This window comes from Sinocyclocheilus grahami, unplaced genomic scaffold (genome assembly GCF_001515645.1).
Source record: "Sinocyclocheilus grahami isolate Dianchi unplaced genomic scaffold, SAMN03320097.WGS_v1.1 scaffold21.1, whole genome shotgun sequence".
Taxonomy (NCBI): domain Eukaryota; kingdom Metazoa; phylum Chordata; class Actinopteri; order Cypriniformes; family Cyprinidae; genus Sinocyclocheilus; species Sinocyclocheilus grahami.
The window spans coordinates 4,246,580-4,271,670 of record NW_015505200.1 but is presented as its reverse complement, the minus strand read 5'-3'; the positions used below and the strand labels follow the sequence as shown (position 1 = coordinate 4,271,670).

The following is a 25,091-nucleotide window of genomic DNA, read 5'->3' as shown; positions in this document are numbered from 1 at the left end:
GGTTGAATTAAATACACTGTAAAATCCTGTTTATTCAGGGACCTTATTGCATTTTTTTTATCTGCCAATCAAATGCTTGTCTACGTTTCGTTCATTGCTATAATAGTAGGTCCTGGCATGTTTTCTTTCAGATTTGGACAGAAAAAGTAAGTAAAAGAAAGGTAGCATTTTTTTTTTTAAACGCACATCATGCAGAGGTGTGTTATTAAACATAAATATATCTAGGCCTACATGCACCTAACCCTACGACTAAAATATAAGATAAACTAAACAATAAAGACAACAATTTAACAACAAAGTCAGCTTCCATACAGCATACATACATTTAGTTGTAGCTAAACAACACCATTATAAACTTGCTCAAAAAACAACCACAAGGTGGCACATTTTCCTGATTTGAGTGTTTTCTGTAAAATGTAATACAAACTACAGCCAGCTGATTTTCTTGTTCCTTAAGAAAGGAAAGTTCAAATATTCACAATTATCCTCACTGGATTTGATCCTATTTGACTATTTTACCGAGACGGGTTTCCCCTGGCCAATGTATAGACACAGACACTTGTGATGCGACGGCTAAAATGATCCACAAGAGAGAGCTCTTCACCTAAAAAAAAAAAAAAGAATAAAAACTGAACCAATTCTTCAAATGGCTAATAAGGGGAGGAGATACAAGGTAATTCCTTGAGGCATGCAGAGGATTCAGACATAGTTGCTCATCTGTTCCTTCTCAGTAATGCTATTCCTATTTTGTCTGTGGTTTATCTCCCTAATAACAGGTAAGATAAATGCAATTAATCAAACAAACACAACTTAAGAACAAAACAAGAATCACCAAATCTGATATAGGTAACAGTCAAATTAGGACATAATGAGTTTGTGGTAACACCTGCAGCTGTCTGAAACTGAAATAGACATGTACGGTAAAGCTATACATCTACTTTTTTTTTTTTTGCTAAAACACAATGCAATGCAGTGTAAAATGCAAAATAAAAGTAAAACACCTGTTAAAAAAAAAAAAAAACAATATGAATTTTTTTTTCATTTTAATAAAGTACATTGCCCTATTTTTCCAAAAAAAAATTAGATTGTAGGTGGAGCTTTGAGAGAGACACATTTCTCAATTATGAGCTTCATTTGGTTTTTACAGTGCAGTCATGATGTTCCTGTGCACTCTGCTTCTGCTGTCAATAATTCAATGTAAGCAAAAGACAAGTTTATTTCATATATATATATATATGTATATATATGTGTGTGTGTGTGTGTGTATATATACATGTTAATATCTGTCTGATTTTGCAATAATTCAGCAGCATTTATTCATGCTTATGATACTGTACAATTTTCATTCTTTTTTATCAACATGCTCTATACATTTTGCAGATGGATGCTTTGCACAGACAATAACACCACTGCAGGACAGAACACAAGTTACTGAAGGGGAGCCAGTTAATCTGTCATGCAAATATGACGTCAGTGTACAGAATTTACGTTGGTATCGACAATATCCAGGATCAGGACTGGAATTTCTGCTCCTTGTCGTTGAGTCATCCAGGAAAACTGTAGTATATGCAGATCCCCCTATTCCTAGACTGGATGGTGAAATGAGTATAAAAGATAAGCGAGTGGATCTTACAATCTCCTCTGCTGAAGTGACAGACTCTGCTCTGTACTACTGCGCCCTGCAGCCCACAGTGACAGAAAACCTGACAACACTGTACAAAAACCTCCAATCATACTCCATATGGAATAAACAAATGCTGTTCATAAAAAGCAGTCTACTTGTAATACTAAGCTTTGCCTGTAAAATATGAAGATACATTTCAAGCTCTTACTGATTTTAAATCAAAGTTTTGGCCACCCCTGAAATTGGTCGTACCATTAACATTAAATGAGTGGTTGAATTAAATACACTGTAAAATCCTGTTTATTCAGGGACCTTATTGCATTTTTTTTATCTGCCAATCAAATGCTTGTCTACGTTTCGTTCATTGCTATAATAGTAGGTCCTGGCATGTTTTCTTTCAGATTTGGACAGAAAAAGTAAGTAAAAGAAAGGTAGCATTTTTTTTTTTAAACGCACATCATGCAGAGGTGTGTTATTAAACATAAATATATCTAGGCCTACATGCACCTAACCCTACGACTAAAATATAAGATAAACTAAACAATAAAGACAACAATTTAACAACAAAGTCAGCTTCCATACAGCATACATACATTTAGTTGTAGCTAAACAACACCATTATAAACTTGCTCAAAAAACAACCACAAGGTGGCACATTTTCCTGATTTGAGTGTTTTCTGTAAAATGTAATACAAACTACAGCCAGCTGATTTTCTTGTTCCTTAAGAAAGGAAAGTTCAAATATTCACAATTATCCTCACTGGATTTGATCCTATTTGACTATTTTACCGAGACGGGTTTCCCCTGGCCAATGTATAGACACAGACACTTGTGATGCGACGGCGATACATCATTAATTACTAAAGCATTAACTAATCTGTGATGTAATCACTTGTGCTTTACCCGCTCAAGTTTGTTGTCAAAAAGTTGGCATTTTGATATGAAGCCAAATGTGATGATGATAAATCTACCAGCCTCTACTTTTTTCCGAATGAAAAACTACATATTAATTGTCAAAATGGATTTTCCCATGTACACTCTCCGGAAGAAAAAAAAAACTACAAAAGTCCTTACTGGGTCGGTATCCTTTTAAAAGTTTTTATATGTATACCCTAGGCACTAATATCTAATATGCACCCTTTTTTCTGAGAGTATGACATTTTATGTAATCAAAATCACAGAGATTATGTGGGTGGGGCTTCAAGATACTGGGTTGGCATTCATCTCTTATATGACTTCAATCTGTTCTTCAGCAGTGCAAAAATGACTTCCCTTTTTTACTTACTTGTAATTTTAGCCATACAGGGTGAGTAGGTTTAATTTAATTTAATTATTTTACTGGAGCCCACAGTGACAGGAAACACATCAACACTGTACAAAAACCTCTATGAAGTGGGAAAAAAAACTACTGAATCTCCATTTTGTCATAACCTAATTTCTGCTTGCAGATTGAAAAAGTAATTGAAATTCAAACAAAATGCTTAAGATATTTCATAAATAAAGAATGTAAAAATATTGGATATTTCAACACAAATATGATCAAATTGACTTTGAAATGAATAGGCATGACTTTTGGGGCATGATTTTAGGTTCAAATTCATATGAATGTATAATGGAAAGATAAAATGTAATGTACTGTGATGGATCACCATTTTCTTTAAGTTTTTTGCCAATTTAAATTACCCTTGTTGACCTCACTATAGTTTATTTTAAACAGCCCTGTGGTGTAACAAATTACATTTAACATTGCAAATATTCTATGCCTCCCTCTTAATATGGTCATAAACACGGCATGCATAATAATGCTATATTAAATAGTTTTCAACACGTTTTTGGATGTGTCATATTCCCAAGTATTCCATGTCCCTTTTGTGTTTCATTTTACATCAATGATGTTATTTTTCCAATTGATTTGAAAGATCTCCATAATGAAAAGTGTAATTGCTAAAGGTTCTGTTGCAATAACAGAGGACAAAACTGTAAATTCTTTATTGCAGCCACATGGTGGCATTATTTCCAGTCGTATGTCTCATAAAACAGAAGCCTTGCCAGATTAACAGTGATGATGTTTAGGTTTCATCCTGTATAAACTCAAATGACTGGTATAAAATAAACAGAATCTAAAGTCAAATATCTAAATAATCTAAACCAAATAATCTAAAATCTGCATCAGTCAAACTACTTGTCCTTAAATAGCTACTGCAATTAGTAATGCAAAGTAATTAGTAAAGCAATAACAAAAATGCACAGCAGATGGCAGTGTTCAATCAGATTACAGAAGATTTAAATCTTCAATTGGTGTAAAAATTCAAAAAAGGAAATGTGCACAAAATCAGTCAGAGTCTGAAGTATAAAGTTTGAGCTGCTTGTGATGATCCATGATGTTTCTATGCAGTGTCTGGTTCATTCTTCTCTTTTCAGGTATGATATGTGACATTTATATGGAATCCTTTGAGTAACCATTCCAAAATAAAGTCATCAGACATTAATAATTTGTGTTGAATGGGTATTAAACTGCAATGCTCTGCCTGTTTCAGGTGATGCATGTGGAGAAGGAATAGCTCCTCTCTCATCGTCTGAACTTGTTACCAATGGTGACTCCATTACTTTGACCTGCTATTATGAGGGGTCTTACAATAGTGATTCTCTCCGGTGGTATCGTCAATACAGCTCCAAATCAGTTTTTGTTCCTGGTTAGTGAAGCCAAACTTGAGCAGCCAGCTGATCCTCCAATACCTGATTAAATTAAATGCGGAGAAAAACCTTGTGGGTCTGGAGATCTCCTCTGCTTCAGTATCAGACTCTGCTCTGTACTACTGTGCCCTGCAGCCCTCAGTGACAGGAAACCCCAAAACACTGTACCAAATTAACAGGGCAAACCAAACTAACTAACTGATGTAAATTAAACCTCTATATGCCTGTCTTTATTGTATTATATGCATGTACTATATACTTACATATACATTTCACTAACATGTATTTCTTGTGATTAAACTCAAAAATAGCTAAATCTATAAAAGAAAAAACATGTTGATAAAGATCTATAGTGCAGTATCACACTTCTCCTCAATTTATTAATGATTTAGCTTTGCCTCATTGTTTTGGAAATTCTCTTACAGGTATATAAATTTGATATTCACATTTGTTAATATAGTATATCCATAATCCTGTAAAAGATGGATATTAATGAACATACACAATACTGTTGTTGATATTTTCCCCGAGAGTGTTTTGCAAATGCAATAAAATTCCTCTGAAAAGCATGATTTAGTAACTGAAATGCAGGTTATAAGCAAAAGCTACAAAAGCAAAACATGATGATAAAGACCTCATATACTGCAGTGAAAGACCCTGGTCTAAAATACTACAAGGAGACAAGAGAGTGCTGTAGAGACATTCATTTGACTCTGAGGGTGGAGTTGTGTCTCTGGGTTCTCACAAAAGTGGGAACTATAATATACTTCAGATTCAAGGCCTTTCATATCACAGTTAATTTTTTTTTTTACTATTTTGGAGATTCTGTTCATTTCAAAAGCATATATAAGACATAATTTGGACTTTGTCCCAACACCGTAACAATTCAAATTGTTGATAAATGATAAACTTTTTTTTTTCTCAAAAACTAACCCACTTCTCCTCAATTCACAATGTCCTTATGATACATTTAAGATGGATATTATGTCGATGCCTTTACTTGTTCATTTTAATGTGTTGGTTTCAATGTACTGTACATAAAAAAGATTCAAAACAAATAAAAAATGATTTATTTATTTATTTATTTTTTGCAGCGGCAAGAAAGAAATGAAAGACAATTTCCTCAGATTTCACTTGTGGGAAATATCACTGATAATTCTAAGAATCAGCAGAGGATCCCACAATCCTTTGGGTGGAGCTTGATGAGAATGGGTACAGCAGAAGGCAGTCCTGTGTTTCTCCACATCTCATTTTGTATATGATCTCTCAGTCATAATGATTTTGTTTTACCTTAATGTTTTGGCACTTCTTACAGGTATGTAAATTTGATATTTACATTTGTTCATATATCGATATTTTTGCTAGGAGAATATATACCCCTATAAAAACATATCAACAAACAGATACAATTACTGAAGGTGCACTATTATTACTGTTCTTCTGTTATCTATACTTTCTCAGAGAGTGTTTTTGCGAATGCAATAACACCCCTATTTACTGAAAAGCATGCTTCTGAAGGAGAAAAGGCGACTCTTTCATGCAACTACAGTGGAAGTAACATACAGGGTTGGCAGTGGTACAGACAGTATCCCAACACTGCCCCTGAATTTCTCTTGCAAGCGTTTGAAAGTTTGGGTCCAGAGCAGAAGGACCGTCATGTTGCTGAAGCTCAAAAGGACAAAAAACATCTGAACCTGGAGATCTCCAAAACTGAAGTGGCAGATTCTGCAATATACTACTGTGCCCTGGTGCCCACAGTAACAGAAAACCCTCCAGCACTGTACAAAAACCTGAGATGAGGAGGAATACACAGAATACAAAGAAAGAAAGAAAGAAAGAAAGAAAGAAAGAAAGAAAGAAAGAAAGAAAGAAATTTTTTTTTCTTAGTGACAAGAATATTAAAATAACCTTTTTCCACAATAAAGAACCTTCTGTACGAAAGTTTCCATAGATGTTAAATGTTCTTTATGGAACCATAAATGCTAATAAAGAACCTTTAAAATATCCAACTAAATATTCTGTATTATGAATAATAACATTGCTCTCTCACAGCTGATTGATTCAAATTAATTACTGCAGACACATGGTGGCATTATTTCCAGTATTACGTCTCATAACACACTGTAGCTTTGTCAGCAGTGATGCTTAGGTTTCTTCTATATACACTGTAAAAAATTACCGTGAATTTAACAGTAAAAGACTGTAAAAATGCTACAGTAAAAACCTGTTAAATGGTTAACGCTAAATTCCCCTACTATATACGGTGAAAAACTGTATTGGACATTACATGTATTGGACATTACTTTTACGGTAGTATACCGTTTTTGGAAGTGAGAAAGAATTCCATGCGTTACATTTCAAATTTGATGTTTTTTTTGTTGAAATAACTTTCTTCTTAGTTTTTTCTTATCAGTTTTGTATATTAGGGTTGTGTGTTACACCTAATGTTGTTAAATGAATGTTTATTGCATTATTTCAGTTTCATGTGTGTTACCATGATGGTGTTTAGCGTTTGTGTGAATGACACTGTGCACCTTCTATACTTGTTATTATTAAAAAGCTGCTTGTGATGGGCTTTGGTTCATCATGTGACTTTTTCATCACCGCATGCATTTATTGGTTATCAGTGTATTACAAAGGTACAAAACAGCTTTCAGTACTTTGATAGGTTGGTATATTAACATCATATCAGTTAATGAAATTGCGGTATTTAACTGTAAAGTTAAGTTAAAACCTAAAAACCTAAAATGTTGCTACCATATTTTTTACGGTAAAATTCCGGCAACCACAGCTGCCGTTTTTTTACCGTAAATTTTACCGGAATTTTTTTACAGTGTAGCACTGACAAAACCTGGTATGAAAACAGCAGGATCTTAAATCAAACATACCTTCAACATCATTCAGACTACTTGTCCCTAAATAACTACTGCAATTAATAATACAAACTAATTAGTAATCAGTGAAGTAATAGCATAAAATGTACAGCAGATGGCAGTGTAGACTCAGATGAAAAAATATTTGAATCTTCAGTTGGTGTAACAGTTCAAAAAAGGAAATGTGCACAAATTCAGTCAGAGTCTGTGTGAGGTATAAAGTTTGAGCTGCTTGTGATGATCCATGATGTTTCTATGCAGTGTCTGGTTCATTCTTCTCTTTTCAGGTAAGATATGTGACATTAATTTGGAATTCTTAAGTAAACTTCCCAAATATACTGTAAGTCATCAAACAATAATCATTTGTGTTGAATGGGTATTAAGCTGCAATGCTCTGCCTGTTTCAGGTGATGCATGTGGAGAAGGAATAGCTCCTCTCTCCTCGTCTGAACTTGTTACCAATGGTGACTCCATTACTTTGGTCTGCAATTACAACGGGACTTACAATAGTGATTCTCTCCTGTGGTATCGTCAATACAGCAGCTCCAAACCAGAGTTTTTGTTTTTGGTTAGTGAAGCCAAATTTGAGCAGCCAGCTGACCCTCCAATACCTGGAGTGTTTGCTAAATTAAATGAGGAGAAAAACCGTGTGGTTCTGGAGATCTCCTCTGCTTCAGTATCAGACTCTGCTCTGTACTACTGTGCCCTGCAGCCCACAGTGACAGGAAACCCCAAAACACTGTACCAAATTAAGGGGAAAACAACTAAACAAACAACCTGATGAACTACACTAAATAGTGAATTAAACCTCTATATGACTGTGTCTTTATTGCATGATGCTCTAAAAATATATTTGTATAATGCTGCAACCACAAAATGTACATAACTGGAAAGTTTAGCAGAAGGTCAAGCAGTTGTAAATTGGGCTTTTCAGGTAAAAACAAATGTGCATGTCTAAATGCTCTGAAGTTTGCTGTAGCAAACATATAGATTTCACTATCATGTATTTCTTGTGATTAGACTGTTACTTGTAAATCTAGTGGCAATACTGATGCTTTTTCATCTATTAGCAAAAGCTACAAAAGAAAAAACAAGTTGATAAATATATACTATAGTGAAAAGACAGACCCTGGTCTCAAAGATACTAGGACAAGGAAATACTGTACTAGAGACATCCATCTGACTCAAGAGAGTGGAGCTTTGTGCCTTTTAATGGATCTCACAAAAGTGGAGGTGAAACAGGCATCTTGATTTTGGCATCCAACACATCAACCATTATGTTTATCTTCACACGTATTAGTTTATGGATTCACCTGGGTGAGATTAACTCATGCAAACATATTTTACATGCATTTAAATGAATATAAATAATTTGGAATTTAATCACATGTCATTTTATTTCATTACTCCTGCTGAGCTGCTTCCCTAACTAAGCTATTTTATTTTGTTAGTTGACACAGAGGCAAATGCAGTCTTCCCACTATCACCTATTATTAGCACTGTTGTAGGTGGAAATGTAACCCTATCCTGTAGTTACAAAGGCTTCACTGGAAGAGTGCTAAATGTGCAGTGGTACAGACAATATGCCGGATCAAAACCTGAGTTCTTTATCACAGTCTATCAACATGGAGCTTTGGGAGTGGTACCTCCAACCCTTGTGCAACCCAAAAGTTCTCAGAAGTTGTTTGGAAATATTTCGCTGTGTACTACTGTGCCCTGGTGCCCACAGTAAGAGGAAACAGATTTTCTCATACAAATATTTTATTTACTTAAGATTTAAGTCCTGTCTTGTCACAGTTAAAACATTTTTCTCTTCTCTTTTTGGGGATGAAATATTCTCTTGAACTCAATTGTCTTACAAATGTCTTGCATAACAAATAGAGCAAAATCAATTATAATTTGTCTCAATAAATGTAACAGCTCATAAGTGTAAGTCATAAATGACATCAATAACATTTTCTTTTACAAACTAAGCAAGCAGACCATCCACACACTTCTCCTCAATTTACAGGAGCCCTTAAAACATATTTAATGGATGCCTTCACTTGTTTAATAAGTTGTTTGTAATGAACTAAGAAAATAAAATGTATAATTTCAAATAATATATAGGAAAATGTTTATTTAGTTTTGCTTCATTTATAAAGGTATTTAAATTTGCTCAAATTAAAATAGTTGATAAATGATGAACATGTAACAACACACTTCTCCATAATTCACAGAGGCCCTTATGACACATTTAAGATGCATATTATGCAGATGCTTTTACTTGTTCTCAACAAGTTGTTTTCAATGACCAGTAAATATAAGAACATTTTCTAATAAAAACTTTTTTTTTTTTTTTAAAGAACTGCACAGGCAATATGCAGTATGTCTGTTGTGTGAAATATCTGTGTCCACTATTAATTTCTAAGAGTCAACAGAGTCCCACAATCCTTTGGGTGGAGTTTTGGTGAGAATTGGTACAGCAGTGGGAGGCCCTGTATCCCCAAATCTTATTTTGTATATGATCTCTAACAGTCATAATGGTTTTGTTTCATCTCACCGTTTTGGCACTTCTTACAGGCATTTACATTTGATATTTATATTTGTTAATATATCTATATATGTCTATAAAAGTATAATAATGAAGATACAATTACTGAACGTGCACTAATTGTTCTGTTGTGACTTATTTTTTCCCCAGAGAGTGTTTTTGCGAATGCAATAACAGCCATGTCTTCTGAAAATAATGCTTTTGAAGGAGGAAAAGCGACTCTTTCATGCAACTACAGTGGAAGTAACATAAAGAGTTGGCAGTGGTACAGACAGTATCCCAACACTGCCCCTGAATTTCTCTTGCAAGCTTTGGAAGGTTTGGGTCCAGAGCAGAAGGACCGTCATGTTGCTGAAGCTCAAAAGGACAAAAAACATCTGAAGCTGGAGATCTCCAAAACTGAAGTGGCAGATGCTGCTCTGTACTACTGTGCCCTGGTGCCCACAGTAACAGAAAACCCTCCAACACTGTACAAAAACCTGAGATGAGGAGGAATACATTATTTACATCTTTAGCAAACTTTCTAAAACTTATAATGATATCAAAATAATATTCTTCGAATGTCTTCTAATATCCAACAAAGTGTTCGTCACATAGAGACAGTACTTATCAGAGAATATGAAGACTCGGAGGGTGGAGCTCTCTCACTAAAATGGTGATTCAAAGTCTCTCTACTTTCACTGACTTTGTCATCAGTCTTTTTCTGAAGATCATCCATCATGTTTCTCTTTTGTTGGGCACTTTCATTATTCTTCGGTAAGAGACATTCTAATTTTCAGGGTCTCGTCCCCAATAAATGTGGACAAACTTAATTTTAGAGCAAATAATGCATGAGTTTATGATGCTAAACCGTTTTCTTTTTTATTAATAAACATGCATTTCTTTGCTTTTTTTTTTTTTACAGGTATTTCTTTTGCAAACATAATTCAACCATTATCCTCTGAAAAGCATGTTTTCAGAGGTGAACAAGTGATTCTTTCTTGTAACTACAGTGGCAACGTAGATAATCTGCAGTGGTATCGTCAATATCCTGGATCTCGACCAGAGCACCTCATTCTCATCACAGAATATTCAGAACCTGATCTTTCACGTCGTCTGTCAGCAAAAGCTACAAAAGACCTAAAACAAGTGCATTTTACAATCTCCTCTGCTGAAGAAACAGATTCTGCTCTGTACTACTGCGCCCTGCAGCCCACAGTGACAGGAAACCTGAGAACACTGTACAAAAACCTGGCATGTAACATAAATTTGGTAACGTTGGCAGAAATAGTTAAGGTCATGTCATCATAGACTAAATATATCTTTCCAAACCCTGGTAATCCAAAATAAATAAATAAATAAATTAACATGTTTGTTGTCTCACAAGTCACTCACTTTGTCCAGAAGAGGGTGCTGTGCACTAAGAACTGTTATGGTTCTTATGCTCTCATAATGATCTAAAAAATCACCACGCAACTTTCTGAATATACAGTACAGTAGATATTTTAAGTCAACAGTACAGAAGTAAGTCAGCCTCAGTGCATAGCATGATGGATAATTACCACAGAAATCTAAATGCTGATCTATTCATCACTGTTTTCTTGTTTTTGCTTCATTTATTCTACCACTGCAAGCATGTTGTATTTTAATGTGGTGCTGTTTCTTTTCTTGCAATTAAAAAAAAGGTGAATTAGATTTGAGAACAAGGAAGTCTCCTGCACAGAGCAGGGAGTCATTCTTAGGGTGGGACTACAAAAGAAATACAGAAGGCACTTAAGTTAGGACTGCTTTTGCTCTTCCTGAGTCTCAGTATGACAATGCTGTTCTTTTACTTTACAGTCATGGCACTTCTTACAGGTAATTGATTTATATTTATATCAAAGCTATATGTTGTTGTTTTTTGAGCATATATAAATACATTGCATAAATACATACTTATGCTGAATTAATGTTATCTTCTTCTCTTATTGTCTTTCCAGATACTGTTCTTGCAAATGCAATAACATCCCGCTCTACTAAACAGCATGTTTTAGAAGGAGGAAAGGTTACAATTTCTTGCAACTACAGTGGAAGCAATATTAACAGTCTTCAGTGGTACAGACAGTCTTCCAAAACTGCACCTGAATTTATCTTGCAAGCTTTTGAAAGGTCGGGACTACAGCAGAAGGATCGTTATGTTGCTAAAGTTCAAATTAATGAAAAACAACTAATTCTGGAGATCTCCAAAACTGAGATGGCAGACGCTGTAATATACTACTGTGCCCTGGTGCCCACACTAACAGGAAACTCTTCAACACTGTACAAAAACCTGAGATATGACTCTCCCATTTGATTACAGTGCACTCTGATCCTGGTGCTACATGGGAATTTTTTTGTTCTGTTACACAGAATGATGGTATTAATGGTTATTAATTCATATTCATGGTCATTAACACTGATAAAAATGTGATTTAAAAAAAATCTAAGCAAAAAAATATTAGCAAATTAGCAAGTATTCATTTATCAGTTTGAAATGTTACATTAATCCATACTTCTGTTCAGAAAGGCATTTATCTTTCTAATACAATTAACTTCTGTTTACTAGAATGTATTAATACTTTTTCTATAAGGAAACAACACAGACATCTCAGAAGAATGTACAGTATACTTGTAGGGGTGAAAATATACCTCAGGCTCCATTACACTGTCAGAGGTTTGTCTCTATTATGGTATGTGCAGTATATCAGGTCTGGAGGATGGTTACTTTATTTTAAAGGGAAATTTAGGTGTGCATCTAAAACTACAAAAATGCACAAACCTTGTTGATGTAGGATCTTGTCAGCTATGGCTGCTGTATCTTAAGAGCCTAACATTGACAGAAAATGCCCTCACTGTTCAAACTACTGATGTTATTGTTATTATTATGATAATTACGATAGTCACGATAACAACTTTTGTTGTGCGATATATTGCCCCAGAAATAATTGTGATAAGCGATATTATTGTCATTTTAAAAACCATTTTATGCCACTGAATATATAATCATAATGTAACAGCATAATAATGCAAGAAGGCCTACACACTTCCAAATGACAACAAACTTTACATTTTTAAGAATATTTAGATCATGGAAATTAAGTATCAAAATATTGTATACCTTAAAAAACCTGAATAAATAGTAAATAAACATTTTCTAACAAAAAGTGCAAAGTAACGAGTAGAAAAAAAGAAAAATGCACAAAGAACTTGTATGGAGATTTTTTCCATCTACAGATTTTTCCCTGACCTTCTTTTCTCTGTAAATTAAGGGTGCACACTATTGCTGAAAAACACAATCACTACTCAGCAGTCAGATGTCCGTATGCACAGAGACACAGAATCCCTAAACAAGATCATATCTGCAGATGAAACTTTGTTTTTTAAAAGCATTTTTTAATTGGAACGAGCATCTCATGACTATATCACGTTATGTACGAGAAGCTGCAAAAGACACAGGCGCAAGTGGAATGTACAAAACATGGTGAAATTAATTTTTAAGTAAATATAATGGGCGATATATTGCGTCACCAAAAAGTATTGTGGTCGTGTACATATAGTGCACGATAAGTCGATATATTGATTATTGCGACAGGCCGATGCAAAATCCTGTTGCACAGTCATTGCTGTTAAAAAAGTGCAATATCACTTTCTACTGTATAAAAATAAATGAACATGCATATTTATTTGTGGTGCTGTTGATTTATGCAAACAGTTGTTCATCTGCTGTTGGACCTCTAAAACATGCTAGCTCAAATTATAAGCAAATAAACATGCTCAGGCAGCCAGAGGGGGCACTCAAAATAATTTAATTTTGAGAGGCTAATGAAGTAAACTAGTTTATTCTGACTAATTTTCTCTCATTTGCCAGGTGAATTGTCTGGCAAAGTTCATCAAGACCTTAGACAAGTAGATCTGGGATTACAGATGCTGTTTTCACAGATTCACCTCATCCCATATACAAAAGCATAATATTATTAATCTACTTTTAAAGTTTTCCATGCCATTGTTACAATTTTTGAGGATAAAAGCTATTTCCTAGTATCTACAAGACAGTATATATAACGGAGTCATCTGTTACATTATATATTTCATATCAAGTGGTGATTCACAGTAATATGTCTCAGTTCCAATCTCAAATATAGAAAGAAAAAAAACTCATGCATACTTTGGATGTATAAAACACTTGACAAAAACTCAACCAAAAATCTGTGTAAATAAAAGTAGTAGTTTTAAATCTAAAAGAATAGCTTAACTGTGAGCATAAAATTCTCGGCTACTAAAAATACGTTCTAAGACTGTTTTGCTTCTAAATAATGCTTCTGTGCTAATGTTTTGAGAGCATTATAGACCAGGAAACTTTGAATCAACGTTCTATTAATGGTACTGGATACAGTAAACGTTTGTTCATAACTTTGAGAGAACCTTGCCAGAGTTCTGAGAACGTTCCCTGTTAGCATTAGCTGAGAGAATAATTAATAGGCTACACATATTCTCATGTCTACACTAAGGTTGTCAAGATACCTATGGTTTTATCATATTGCCACTAACTGACAGATTTTCTCAGTCCTCAGGGTGGAGCTTTATGATGGTGGGTAGTTCAAAACATTTCCACAGAGAGAGAACTCGGCTCTTGTGTTGCTCATCTTGTATATGATCTTCACCTATCATGATGTTGATTTTTTTTGATTTTTTTCTCACAGTTTTAGCAATTCTTACAGGTACTTTTTAAAATTTAAAGTAATTCACATTTGTTATATATGAATTAAATCTATAGACTAGATTTAAATTAAAAGATACAATCAGTGAATGTGCATTAAGTTGACTGTTATATTATTTTCAGTCTTTTTCTGAAGATCATCCATCATGTTTCTCTTTTGTTGGGCACTTTCATTATTCTTCGGTAAGAGACATTCTAATTTTCAGGGTCTCGTCCCCAATAAATGTGGACAAACTTAATTTTAGAGCAAATAATGCATGAGTTTATGATGCTAAACCGTTTTCTTTTTTATTAATAAACATGCATTTCTTTCTTTTTTTTTTTTTACAGGTATTTCTTTTGCAAACATAATTCAACCATTATCCTCTGAAAAGCATGTTTTCAGAGGTGAACAAGTGATTCTTTCTTGTAACTACAGTGGCAACGTAGATAATCTGCAGTGGTATCGTCAATATCCTGGATCTCGACCAGAGCACCTCATTCTCGTCACAGAATATTCAGAACCTGATCTTTCACGTCGTCTGTCAGCAAAAGCTACAAAAGACCTAAAACAAGTGCATCTTACAATCTCCTCTGCTGAAGAAACAGATTCAGCTATGTACTACTGCGCCCTGCAGCCCACAGTGACAGGAAACCAGCGAACACTGTACAAAAACCTTTGATAAAAAATAAATCTGAATTGACATGTATTTGTAAACCTCAGCGATGAAATCTTGATGTTGCATTAAATAAAATACTAAATAAAATGTTACAAGTGTAAACATTTGTCCACTGTCTTTCAATCAAACAGCAGCAACAAAGTGAACACATCACACTATTATCTTCACATCAAAGAAACAGTGATATACAGGTAAGTCTTATCATCAACATTATATACACTGGGGTCCAAAAGTCTGAGACCACTACTATAAATGCTATTTAAAATTTTTGTTTAATAGTTTTACAGTTTTCATTACATACATATTCATTCATTCATGTTTAAATTACATAATAAGTACCAGATTTTCTGACTTTTGGACTTCACTGTATCATGAAGCTGAAAAGTTTTAAACAGTCATTCAAGTTTGACCCACAAGAGGGTGCTCTTCTGAGCTGAGAAGCTGCTTCACTATATTACAGTACTAAACTCTAATCCAGCTGTCTTTGAAGATCTTATATTTAGTCACTGAAGATACCTGTATTCCTGATAAGCTACATCTTTCATTACAGAAATGTAATTTATGTATGAATACAGCATGAATATAACATACTGTAACCTCAACACAAAGATGTCTGTTGTTGCCCACTTCCTTGCCACAGGGTGGAGCTCTGCAGTCCGATGTTAGACAGCAGCAGCTCAAGCTCAAGCTAAATGTGACTGACTCAAGGTTGAGTTTGACACTTCAAGCTTTCGGTCTACTGAACAGTGACCATGATTATTGTTGTCTTTATTGTATTTTCACTGCTTACGGGTAAGTAATAATTTAATGCTCACTGTTGCATTAACATCAGTACCAGTCGACTGAACATGTTACAGTAACTCTCTTCTGCATTACTTAGATTTAACAGTTATGTTGAACAGAAATTACTTTAAAACATTTTCTCTTCTCTTCTTTTACAGAGAGTGCTGGTGCATATACAATAGAATCTCTCTTACCAGAAAAGCATGTTTTAGTTGGACAAAGTGCTGTTATCTCTTGCAAATACAGTGGCAATGGGCCCAGCTTTCAGTGGTATCGCCAATATCCACGATCCAGACCAGAGTACCTTATTTTTAATGCAGAGACTGCCGTTTCATCCGAACCCACTTTACGACTCAAAGCGATGGCTAAAAAAGAAATCACAGAAGTGGAACTGGAGATCTCCTCTACTGAAGTCAAAGACTCTGCTGTGTATTACTGTGCCCTGGTGCCCACAGTGACAGGAAACCCTCCTGCTCTGTACAAAAACATAATACATGAACACATCTTGCATTACACAAACATTGTGACACACCAGCTTCTAATCATACACAATAGATCAATGATGCAACTGTTCTTATTTTTCCAAATCTAATGAAACAGGTCTTTTGATTTTAAGAAAAGGACAACCCATCAGCCAAGATAAAACCTCAGCCAGAGGGTGGAGCAAATTCACAAAGTCTTTGAATGTGTGAAAGGCTGATTCATTTAGAGTCATCCTGCTTTGATACGTTTTACAATCACTCTTCATCAGAAACCATCATGTTTCTGTTTTGTTGGATACCACTGACATTACTCATAGGTAAATAGGCTAATTTAATTCATGATTTAATTATTGTTTACTAAACAAAATTGTTTTATTTTGATGTGCTATATTGTATATACATTTGTGCACAAGTTTCTTACCTTTAGTGTTAGTTTAATTAATACAGTTGCATTTTATCCATTCAGGAAATTCCTTTGCTGACACAATACAGCCATTGTCTTCTGAAAAACACATTTTCAGAGGTGACAATGTGACTCTGTCCTGTAACTACAGCGGTTTTGTATACAGTCTTCAATGGTATCGGCAATATGTGGGATCTAGAACGGAGTTCCTGATACTTGTAAATGAAAATTCAGAGGCATCTGAGCCTTCTCTTCGTCTGTCAGCAAAAGACTCAAAAGAGAAGAAACAAGTGAATCTTACAATCTCGTCTGCTGAAGTGACAGATTCTGCTCTGTACTACTGTGCTCTGAGGCCCACAGTGACAGAAAGCCCAGAAGCACTGTACAAAAACTCTGATTCCAGTCGGATGATTTTGTATTGCGCGGTTACTTTTTTTTTCTTCTCAAAATTGCAAATAAAATTAAGATTATTACTTCAGTAGTTCTACTTCAAAATTTCAATGTGCTATTTGCTTTATCTTTGTAATTAATTTTGAAATTTACTAGTAATATCTGAGTGAACATTTTTTCTACACCATTTTTTAGTGTGTGTATGTGTGTGTTACTAAATTTATACTTAAGTTTAAAATTTCCATGAATAATCCAACCCTATTGTTTCCATTATACAGAAAGCTTTAATTTTATGTTTGATTTCAATTTCTTAAAATGGAATAAATATGCAATATATGTTCACATTATGAGGTGCTCCAGTAATTCCCATGTGCACAACAAAAATTTTAGTTTGTTACTTTAGTAAGAAAGTTTCAGTAACTTAATGTTTTCTATTTTTTTTATTTTATTAAATTTTTCTATAAACTAATGCCCAAGTATAAACCTTGAGAACAGCTTTAAGAGGGATACATAAGAACCTTCTAACTTGGCAGAAGTCATCATCAGAGGGTAAAAATAGAAATACTGTCCAAGTCCTCAGTGATTTGTGAAAGTCTAAATGTGTTTGTTTTCACCCAGAAGAGGGCGTTCTTCTCTTTTCTGTGTCCCTCAACACTCTTAATGGAAGGTCAAATCTTGCCACAGGGTGGAGCTCCAGGCTTAAATCACTGTTTCAGTCAGTAAAAAACACATCTGAGTTTATTTCATTCCATCATGCTGCTCTGTGCACTTGTAATATTATTTTCAGTACTTGCTGGTGAGATTTGTTTATTTTATCACCACCTCTTTTGATTTAAAAATGTATTGCATTTATCTGATCACAACAGTGAATTTAGTATGTCTTTTTTTCAGGAGACTCTCTTGGTGATCTAATAACATCTCATGATTCTGAAAAACAAGCTCAAGATGGTAACAGTGTTACTCTCTCCTGCAACTACACAGGTGATGTTTTTAATCTACTGTGGTATCGTCAGTATCAAAGATCCAAACCAGAATTCCTTCTCTCCATGACTGAATCTGGAGATCCAGTTAAAGAAGATCCATCAGCCCACTGGTTATCTGCTAAAGTTGACAAACACACAAAGCTCATGGAACTGGAAATCAGCCCTGCTAAAGTATCAGACTCTGCACATTATTACTGTGCCCTGCGGCCCACAGTGACAGGAAACCCTTTTCCTCTGTACATAATCTTTCTGTATATATGTCATGCTTTTAATTGATGCAAACACATGTACTCTACAGTATGTATTATTTCTGTGATTGCATCAGCCATCAGTAACACGAGCATCTCAATGAATCCATAAGGATCAATACAACACATATTACCATAGATAGGCGGAGCTTAATGTGGAATAGAGCAGAAGAGCTCAAAGAAGCTTGATACACCTACTTATAGATCATTAAATTCAAACCACATACAACAATGATCATCATCTGCTCTGTTTTAACATTTATTTTGAGTTATGGTAAGCCACAGACTTTTGACACCTTTTATTAATTGTATTATATTAATGTAATGTATTGTTCATCTACTTTACAGGTGAAGCTAATAAGAGTCCTATCAGTTCAGATAAAGCATATGTGTCTTTAAACGAAGGCAGTAATGCTACTCTATCCTGTACCTTCGATGAATCAGCTTACCGTCTCCACTGGTATCGACAGAAGACCGGATCGAAGTTAGAGTTTTTGCTGCTAATTGATAAATCCACCAAAGTTGTAGTGGCAGCTAGTCCACCTCTTCCACATATGTTCACTAGCATCCATAATAACAATCGTGTGGATCTGGAGATCTCCTCTGCTGCTGTATCAGACTCTGCTCTTTACTACTGTGCTCTGCAGACCACAGTGATAAGAAAGCTTGCAACACAGTACAAAAACAATGTTTTGATGATTATTTTAAAAGAATAAATAACTTGTACTGAGGCTTTTGCTTATATACAGTCCTCCATGATTCTCCGTTTATACTGCATTTCAGCTATCACAATTTAACTGGCCACCAATAGGACCTGCAGTGTGACATGCTAATAATCTTAAAAAAGTAATGAACAGCATTTTATAATTCATTCTTATTTTATTCATACAGTTATTTAACCTCATATAATAATCAATTGCTACATAGAATATTAATTAAAATTGTAAAGAAAAAAAATTGTTGACCACTTGGGAATTATAATGAATGACAAAAATGAAATAAGAAAAAATACATTAAAAAATAAAAACGAGCAATTATATCTCCACCATTTAATATTTTCAGCTAAAGTTTAAGCATTACAAACTTTTTATGTCTTTGCTTTAATATACACTGCTGGAGACTTTGAAACACAGGTCACATGAACTGGTTTAAAGAATAAGGTATAAAAACTAAATAACTTTCCCATAGGGAGGAGCTTAAAATCAAGATGTAGAAGCGTTTTAATCTGAGGATGTCAGAATTGAAAGGCATCCAGTCTGAATGATACTCAAGTCTCTCAGATTCTTCTTCAGATTTCTGCTGTCATGAATATTTTCACTCTCAGTTTTTTGTGGATATGTATTGGTAAGATAAAGTTGTATTTTTTTCTCTCCAATCTAGACCTGCTACTTTGTACTTATTTACTACTACTTTTTACCAGTAGTTACTGTTTAATTTATTTAATTAAAAACCCTTTTACTCTCCATTACCAGGTCACACAGAGGCAGACACAATCAAACCCTTGTCACTGCATGAAAATAGATTTGTTGGTGACAGTGTTACTTTGTCCTGCAGTTATAAAGACTATTCAGGTACTGTAAATAATTTACAATGGTACAGACAATATCCCAGATCCAAACAGGAGTTCCTCCTTTACATCTTCCAACATGGAGCTATGAGTGAAGACAGACCACCCAGAGTTTCTGCTGCAGTTAATCAAGACAACAAACAAGTGGATCTGAAGATCTCCTCTGCTGTAGAGACAGATTCTGCCATGTACTACTGTGCCCTGGTGCCCACAGTGACAGGAAACCCACCTGCTCCGTACAAAAACTTAATACCTTAACACATCTTACATTAAACAAAAAAATGAGACACACCAGCTTCTAATCATGTGACAGATTCTGCTCTGTACTACTGTGTTCTGAGGCCCACAGTGACAGAAAGCCCAGAAGCACTGTACAAAAACTCTGATTCCAGTCATTTTGTACTGTTACTGATTTTATACTTCAGTTTGTCACCTCAATGAATGATCCAACCCCATTGTTTAAGTTATATGGAAAGCTTTAATCCAATGTTTAATTGAAATTAAAATGGATAGGAAATGTGAAATATATGTTCAGATTATTATGTGCTACAGTCATTTCCATGTGCATAACACAATTTAGTTTGTCTTTTTAGTATGAAATCTTCAATAGTTTTTTTTTAATGTTTTCTCATTTTTATCTGTATTTTTATCATACTGCATTTTCCACAAACTAATGTCTAAGTAAATCTAGAGAACAGATTTAAGAGAGATGCACATAAGAACCTTCTATCTTGGCAGAAGTCATCATCAGAGGGTAAACATACAAATACTGTGATTTATATCCGTCATCCTCTATGATTCATGAAGATCTAAATGGGGTGGGTTTTTCACCCAAAAGAGGGCATTCTTCTCTTGTCTCCCTCATGCACACAATCAGCTCAACACTCGTCATGGAAAGTCAAATCTTGCCACAGGGTGGAGCTCCAGGCTTAAAACACTGTGTTCAAGTCAGGAAAAAGCACATCTGAGTTTGTCTTTCATTCCATCATGCTGCTCTGTGCACTTGTAATATTTTCAGTACTTGCAGGTAAGACTCATTTATTTTATTTCTCACCACCTCTTTTCTGATCACAACAGTGAATTTAGTATGTCTTTTTTTCAGGAGACTCTCTTGGTGATCTAATAACATCTCATGGTTCTGAAAAACAAGCTCAAGATGGTAACAGTGTTACTCTCTCCTGCAACTACACTGGTGCTGTTTATAATCTACTGTGGTATCGTCAGTATCAACGATCCAAACCAGAACTCCTTCTCTCCATGACTGAATCTGGAGATCCAGTTAAAGAAGATCCATCAGCCCACTGGTTATCTGCTAAAGTTGACAAACACACAAAGCTCATGGAACTGGAAATCAGCCCTGCTAAAGTATCAGACTCTGCACATTATTACTGTGCCCTGCGGCCCACAGTGACAGGAAACCCTTTTCCTCTGTACATAATCTTTCTGTATATATGTCATGCTTTTAATCAATGCTTAACAAACACATGTACTCTACAGTATGTATTATTTCTGTGATTGAATCAGCCATCAGTAACACAAGCATATCTTAATGAATCCACAAGGATCGATACAACTCAAATCAATTGTGATGCTTCCTGGTATATTTGTATAATATAAATATAAGTATAATATCAAAGTTCAATGAAAATTGTGATAAAAGAAATGATGACCACTTGGGTGTTATCATGAATATGAAAAATAATTAAATAAGAAAAATTGCATTAAGAATGTCAAAATAAGCAACTAGATCTCCGAAATTCAGTTTGTTCTGTATCATTATTGTGATTTTGCAATAAAAAAAATGATATGTGAGAGAGAAATAACTGCACCAATTACTGTTTTCAGCTAAAGTTTAAAAAAGTATTACAATCTTTTTAATGTCTTTTCTTTAATACACATTGGCAGAGACTTTGAATCGCAGGTCACATGAACTGGTTTAAGTATAAAGACTTTATTAGAGAAATACAAGCAAAACAAGATTTCTTCCAGCGGGTGGGGCTTAATATCAGGATGAAGCAGCATTTTAATCTGAGGGCGGATGTCAGAATTCAAAGGCATCCAGTCTGAATGATACTCAAGTATTTCAGATTCTTCTTCAGATTTCTGCTGTCATGATTATTTTCACTCTCCTCAGTCTTTTGTGGATATGTATTGGTAAGATAAAGTTTTATTTTTCTCTCCAGTCTAGACCAGTTACCTTTTACTTATTTGCTACTTACTACTTTTTACCATTTAATTACGGTCTAATTAGGCTTTTACTCTCCATTACAGAGGCAGAAATAAAACCCTTGTCACTGAATGAAAATAGATTTGTTGGTGACAGTGTTACTCTGTCCTGCAGTTATAAAGAGTATTCAGGTACTGTAAATAATTTACAATGGTACAGACAATATCCCAGATCCAAACCGGAGTTCCTCCTTTACATCTTCCCGCAAGGAGTTATGAGTGAAGACAGACCACCCAGATTTACTGCTACAGTTAATCAAGACAACAAACAAGTGGATCTGAAGATCTCCTCTGCTGTAGAGACAGATTCTGCCATGTACTACTGTGCCCTGAGGCCCACAGTGACAGGAAATCTAACTGCATCCTACAAAAACCTCCCATGTCATCATTAAAGAAAGATGAAGCCTCAAACACTTACTTCATCCTGTCTCAAAGGCCAGTGCATCATCACAATAGTCTGTAATTTTGCTGAGACAAGTCATATAACATATACATTCAATATAGTCAAAGGTTTGCATTTCCCTTATTATTGAAATAGTATATACGTTTTGCCAGAAGGTGGCGCTGTGTGCATATTCTTTTTCAGTCATTACGGAGTGGATGTCCTGATGCAAGTTTTGTCTTACGTGCAGATTAATTGTCTGTATTGATGTTAATTTGTCTGCTCAAAAGTCAGAGACTGATTTTCATCTGCAAGATATTGTCAGTTTGTTTCAGGTTACGTTGGTTAATCTAATAGGTTGTTCCCAATGTTACTATAAAAAGAGAGCTTGCATCAAAGATGCAGTGTTCTTGCTTGCAAGATTTTTTTAAAGGTAAATGTTACTGATGATATTCCAGGTATTGTTGAACTACATATTCCAGTATACTAGTCAATCTGACACCTTGTCGTCAAGTATTTTATGGATATTTTAGCATATGCAAATTTTTACTTTAGACTCATTCTGAACTGAGATAGCTGAAATACTTCCGTAAAGATCATTTCACCTATTGCTCACTTAAACAATCATAATTTATTCTTCTTATACATATTCTGCCAGAGGGAGGAGCTACAGGATTCATGTTTTATATTACCCAGCTCCAGCTATATTTAGTTTTAGGAGGAAATTGATTCTCACAGTCATTTTTGTCTCTTTATTAGTAAGATGTTGTTCCTGATCTTAATCTTCATTTCTCTGCTCAAAGGTCAGTTATTGATTTTTATATATATATTTTATCCGATTATTATATATTCAGTGTGAACTACATGTATGCATCTTAATTTAATTTAGCCCAAAGGAATAATTTATAATCTTTGATTATTCTTCTACACAGAGAATGCTGACGCAAATACAATAAACCCACTGGTCCCAGAGAAGCACATGATAGCAGGAGACAATGTTACCCTCTCCTGTGAATACAGTGGAGGAGTTAACACACTGCAGTGGTATCGACAATATCCAGGATCTCGAATAGAGTTCCTTATATTTGTCACTGAGCTCAATGGCCGGTCGGAGCCTGCACTTCGACTTTCATCTGTGGCTGATGAACGTATATAAACGCATGAATCTCAGCATCTTTCAGGCAGAAATGGAAGATTCTGCTTTGTACTACTGTGCCCTGGTGCCCACAGTGATGGGAAACACTGCAACACTGTACAAAAACATCATTAGCAGCAGACATAGATCCAACATCAGATTTTAACCAATTTTTCTAAACATTTCAACAAATCAAAGTGTGATGACTTCACTTGAATCATTTATGCATTGATAAAGCTGGAATCTTCATAACATTATGAAAAAAAACGGTTTACCTCTGAGTATGCAGTGACTGCTAAATGTCATGTTAACAGGTTTGAATATAAAGACACCATAAAAAAGCAGGCTAAACTAAATAACTTTCCCATAGGGCGGAGCTTAATATCAAGATGTTGGAGCATTTTAATCTGAGGGAGGATATCAGAATTCAAAGGCATCTAGTCTGAATGATACTCAAGTCTCTCAGATTCTTCTTCAGATTTCTGCGGTCATGATTATTTTTACTCTCCTCAGTTTTTTGTGGATGTGTATTGGTAAGATAAAGTTGTAAAAAAAATTCTCCAATCTAGGCTGTTACGTTTTTACTTATTTGCTACTATGTTTTACCATTTAATTACAGTCTAATAAGGCTTTTCTCTCCATTACCAGGTCACACAGAGGCAGATGCAATAAAACCCTTGTCACTGAATGAATATAGACGTGTTGGTGACAGTGCTACTCTGTCCTGCAGTTACAAAGACTATACAGCTACTGTACAGAATTTACAATGGTACAGACAATATCCCAGATCCAAACCGGAGTTCCTCCTGTACATCTTCCAGCATGGAGCTATGAGTGAAGACAGACCACCCAGATTTACTGCTGCAGTTAATCAAGACAACAAACAAGTGGATCTGAAGATCTCCTCTGCTGTAGAGACAGATTCTGCCATGTACTACTGTGCCCTGGTGCCCACAGTGACAGGAAACCCACCTGCTCCGTACAAAAACTTAATACCTTAACACATCTTACATTAAACAAAAAAATGTGACACACCAGCTAATCATGCACAATAAATCACCGTTGCAACAGTTAATTTTTTTTCTTTAAATCTAATGAAACACTGTCAGGTCTTTTCATTTTGAGAGAAAAACAGCCCATCAGGGAAGAAGATAAAGCCTCAGCCAGAGGGTGGAGCAAATTCACAAAGTCTTTGAATGTGTGAAAGGCTGATTCATTTAGAGTCATCCTGCTTTGATAGTTTTACAATCACTCTTCATCAGAAACCATCATGTTTCTGTTTTGTTGGACACCACTGTCATTATTCATAGGTAAATTATTATTTTTTTAATTGTATTGTTTATTTTATTGTATTGTATATTTTATTAAAAATATATTTTTTTATATACTAAATTG

General features: G+C 34.8%; 2 protein-coding genes, 1 pseudogene and 3 gene segments (V, D, J or C); all 6 read left to right on the top strand.

Annotated features, from left to right (window-relative positions):
* The first annotated feature begins 5,593 nt into the window (after positions 1–5,593).
* LOC107558546 (T-cell receptor alpha chain V region CTL-L17-like) lies at positions 5,594–6,117 on the top strand. The segment is given in 2 exon segments: positions 5,594–5,633; positions 5,780–6,117. Coding segments are annotated over 2 exon segments (378 nt in total).
* Positions 6,118–7,438: 1,321 nt separating this feature from the next.
* LOC107558541 (T-cell receptor alpha chain V region CTL-F3-like) lies at positions 7,439–7,972 on the top strand. The segment is given in 2 exon segments: positions 7,439–7,478; positions 7,599–7,972. Coding segments are annotated over 2 exon segments (414 nt in total).
* A 7,854-nt stretch (positions 7,973–15,826) lies between these two features.
* LOC107558532 (uncharacterized) lies at positions 15,827–17,858 on the top strand. The gene is made up of 4 exons (XM_016242186.1): positions 15,827–15,889; positions 16,039–16,357; positions 16,917–17,147; positions 17,840–17,858. Exons 1-4 carry the CDS (start codon positions 15,850–15,852, stop codon positions 17,856–17,858), a joined length of 609 nt encoding a protein of 202 aa, XP_016097672.1. The 5' UTR covers positions 15,827–15,849.
* A 3,082-nt stretch (positions 17,859–20,940) lies between these two features.
* LOC107558522 (uncharacterized) lies at positions 20,941–22,571 on the top strand. Its single transcript, XM_016242179.1, has 3 exons — positions 20,941–20,980; positions 21,056–21,383; positions 22,295–22,571. The coding sequence occupies exons 1-3, from the start codon at positions 20,941–20,943 to the stop codon at positions 22,569–22,571; spliced, it is 645 nt and encodes a 214-aa protein (XP_016097665.1).
* Positions 22,572–23,324: 753 nt separating this feature from the next.
* Positions 23,325–23,862, top strand: LOC107558511 (Ig kappa chain V-VI region NQ2-6.1-like; annotated as a pseudogene).
* A 324-nt stretch (positions 23,863–24,186) lies between these two features.
* LOC107558500 (Ig heavy chain V-II region NEWM-like) lies at positions 24,187–24,697 on the top strand. The segment is given in 2 exon segments: positions 24,187–24,229; positions 24,345–24,697. Coding segments are annotated over 2 exon segments (396 nt in total).
* The last annotated feature ends 394 nt before the right edge of the window (positions 24,698–25,091 follow it).

Excerpts from the sequence above, each read along its gene's own strand:
- LOC107558532 (XM_016242186.1), top strand. The coding sequence starts at position 15,850 with ATGATTATTGTTGTCTTTATTGTATTTTCACTGCTTACGG. Across the intron at positions 15,890-16,038 it reads TGTATTTTCACTGCTTACGG|AGAGTGCTGGTGCATATACA; the intron begins GTAAGTAATAAT and ends CTTCTTTTACAG. Across the intron at positions 16,358-16,916 it reads ACAGGAAACCCTCCTGCTCT|CGGTTTTGTATACAGTCTTC; the intron begins GTACAAAAACAT and ends CTGTAACTACAG.
- LOC107558522 (XM_016242179.1), top strand. The coding sequence starts at position 20,941 with ATGCTGCTCTGTGCACTTGTAATATTTTCAGTACTTGCAG. Across the intron at positions 20,981-21,055 it reads AATATTTTCAGTACTTGCAG|GAGACTCTCTTGGTGATCTA; the intron begins GTAAGACTCATT and ends TCTTTTTTTCAG. Across the intron at positions 21,384-22,294 it reads ACAGGAAACCCTTTTCCTCT|TTATAAAGAGTATTCAGGTA; the intron begins GTACATAATCTT and ends TCTGTCCTGCAG.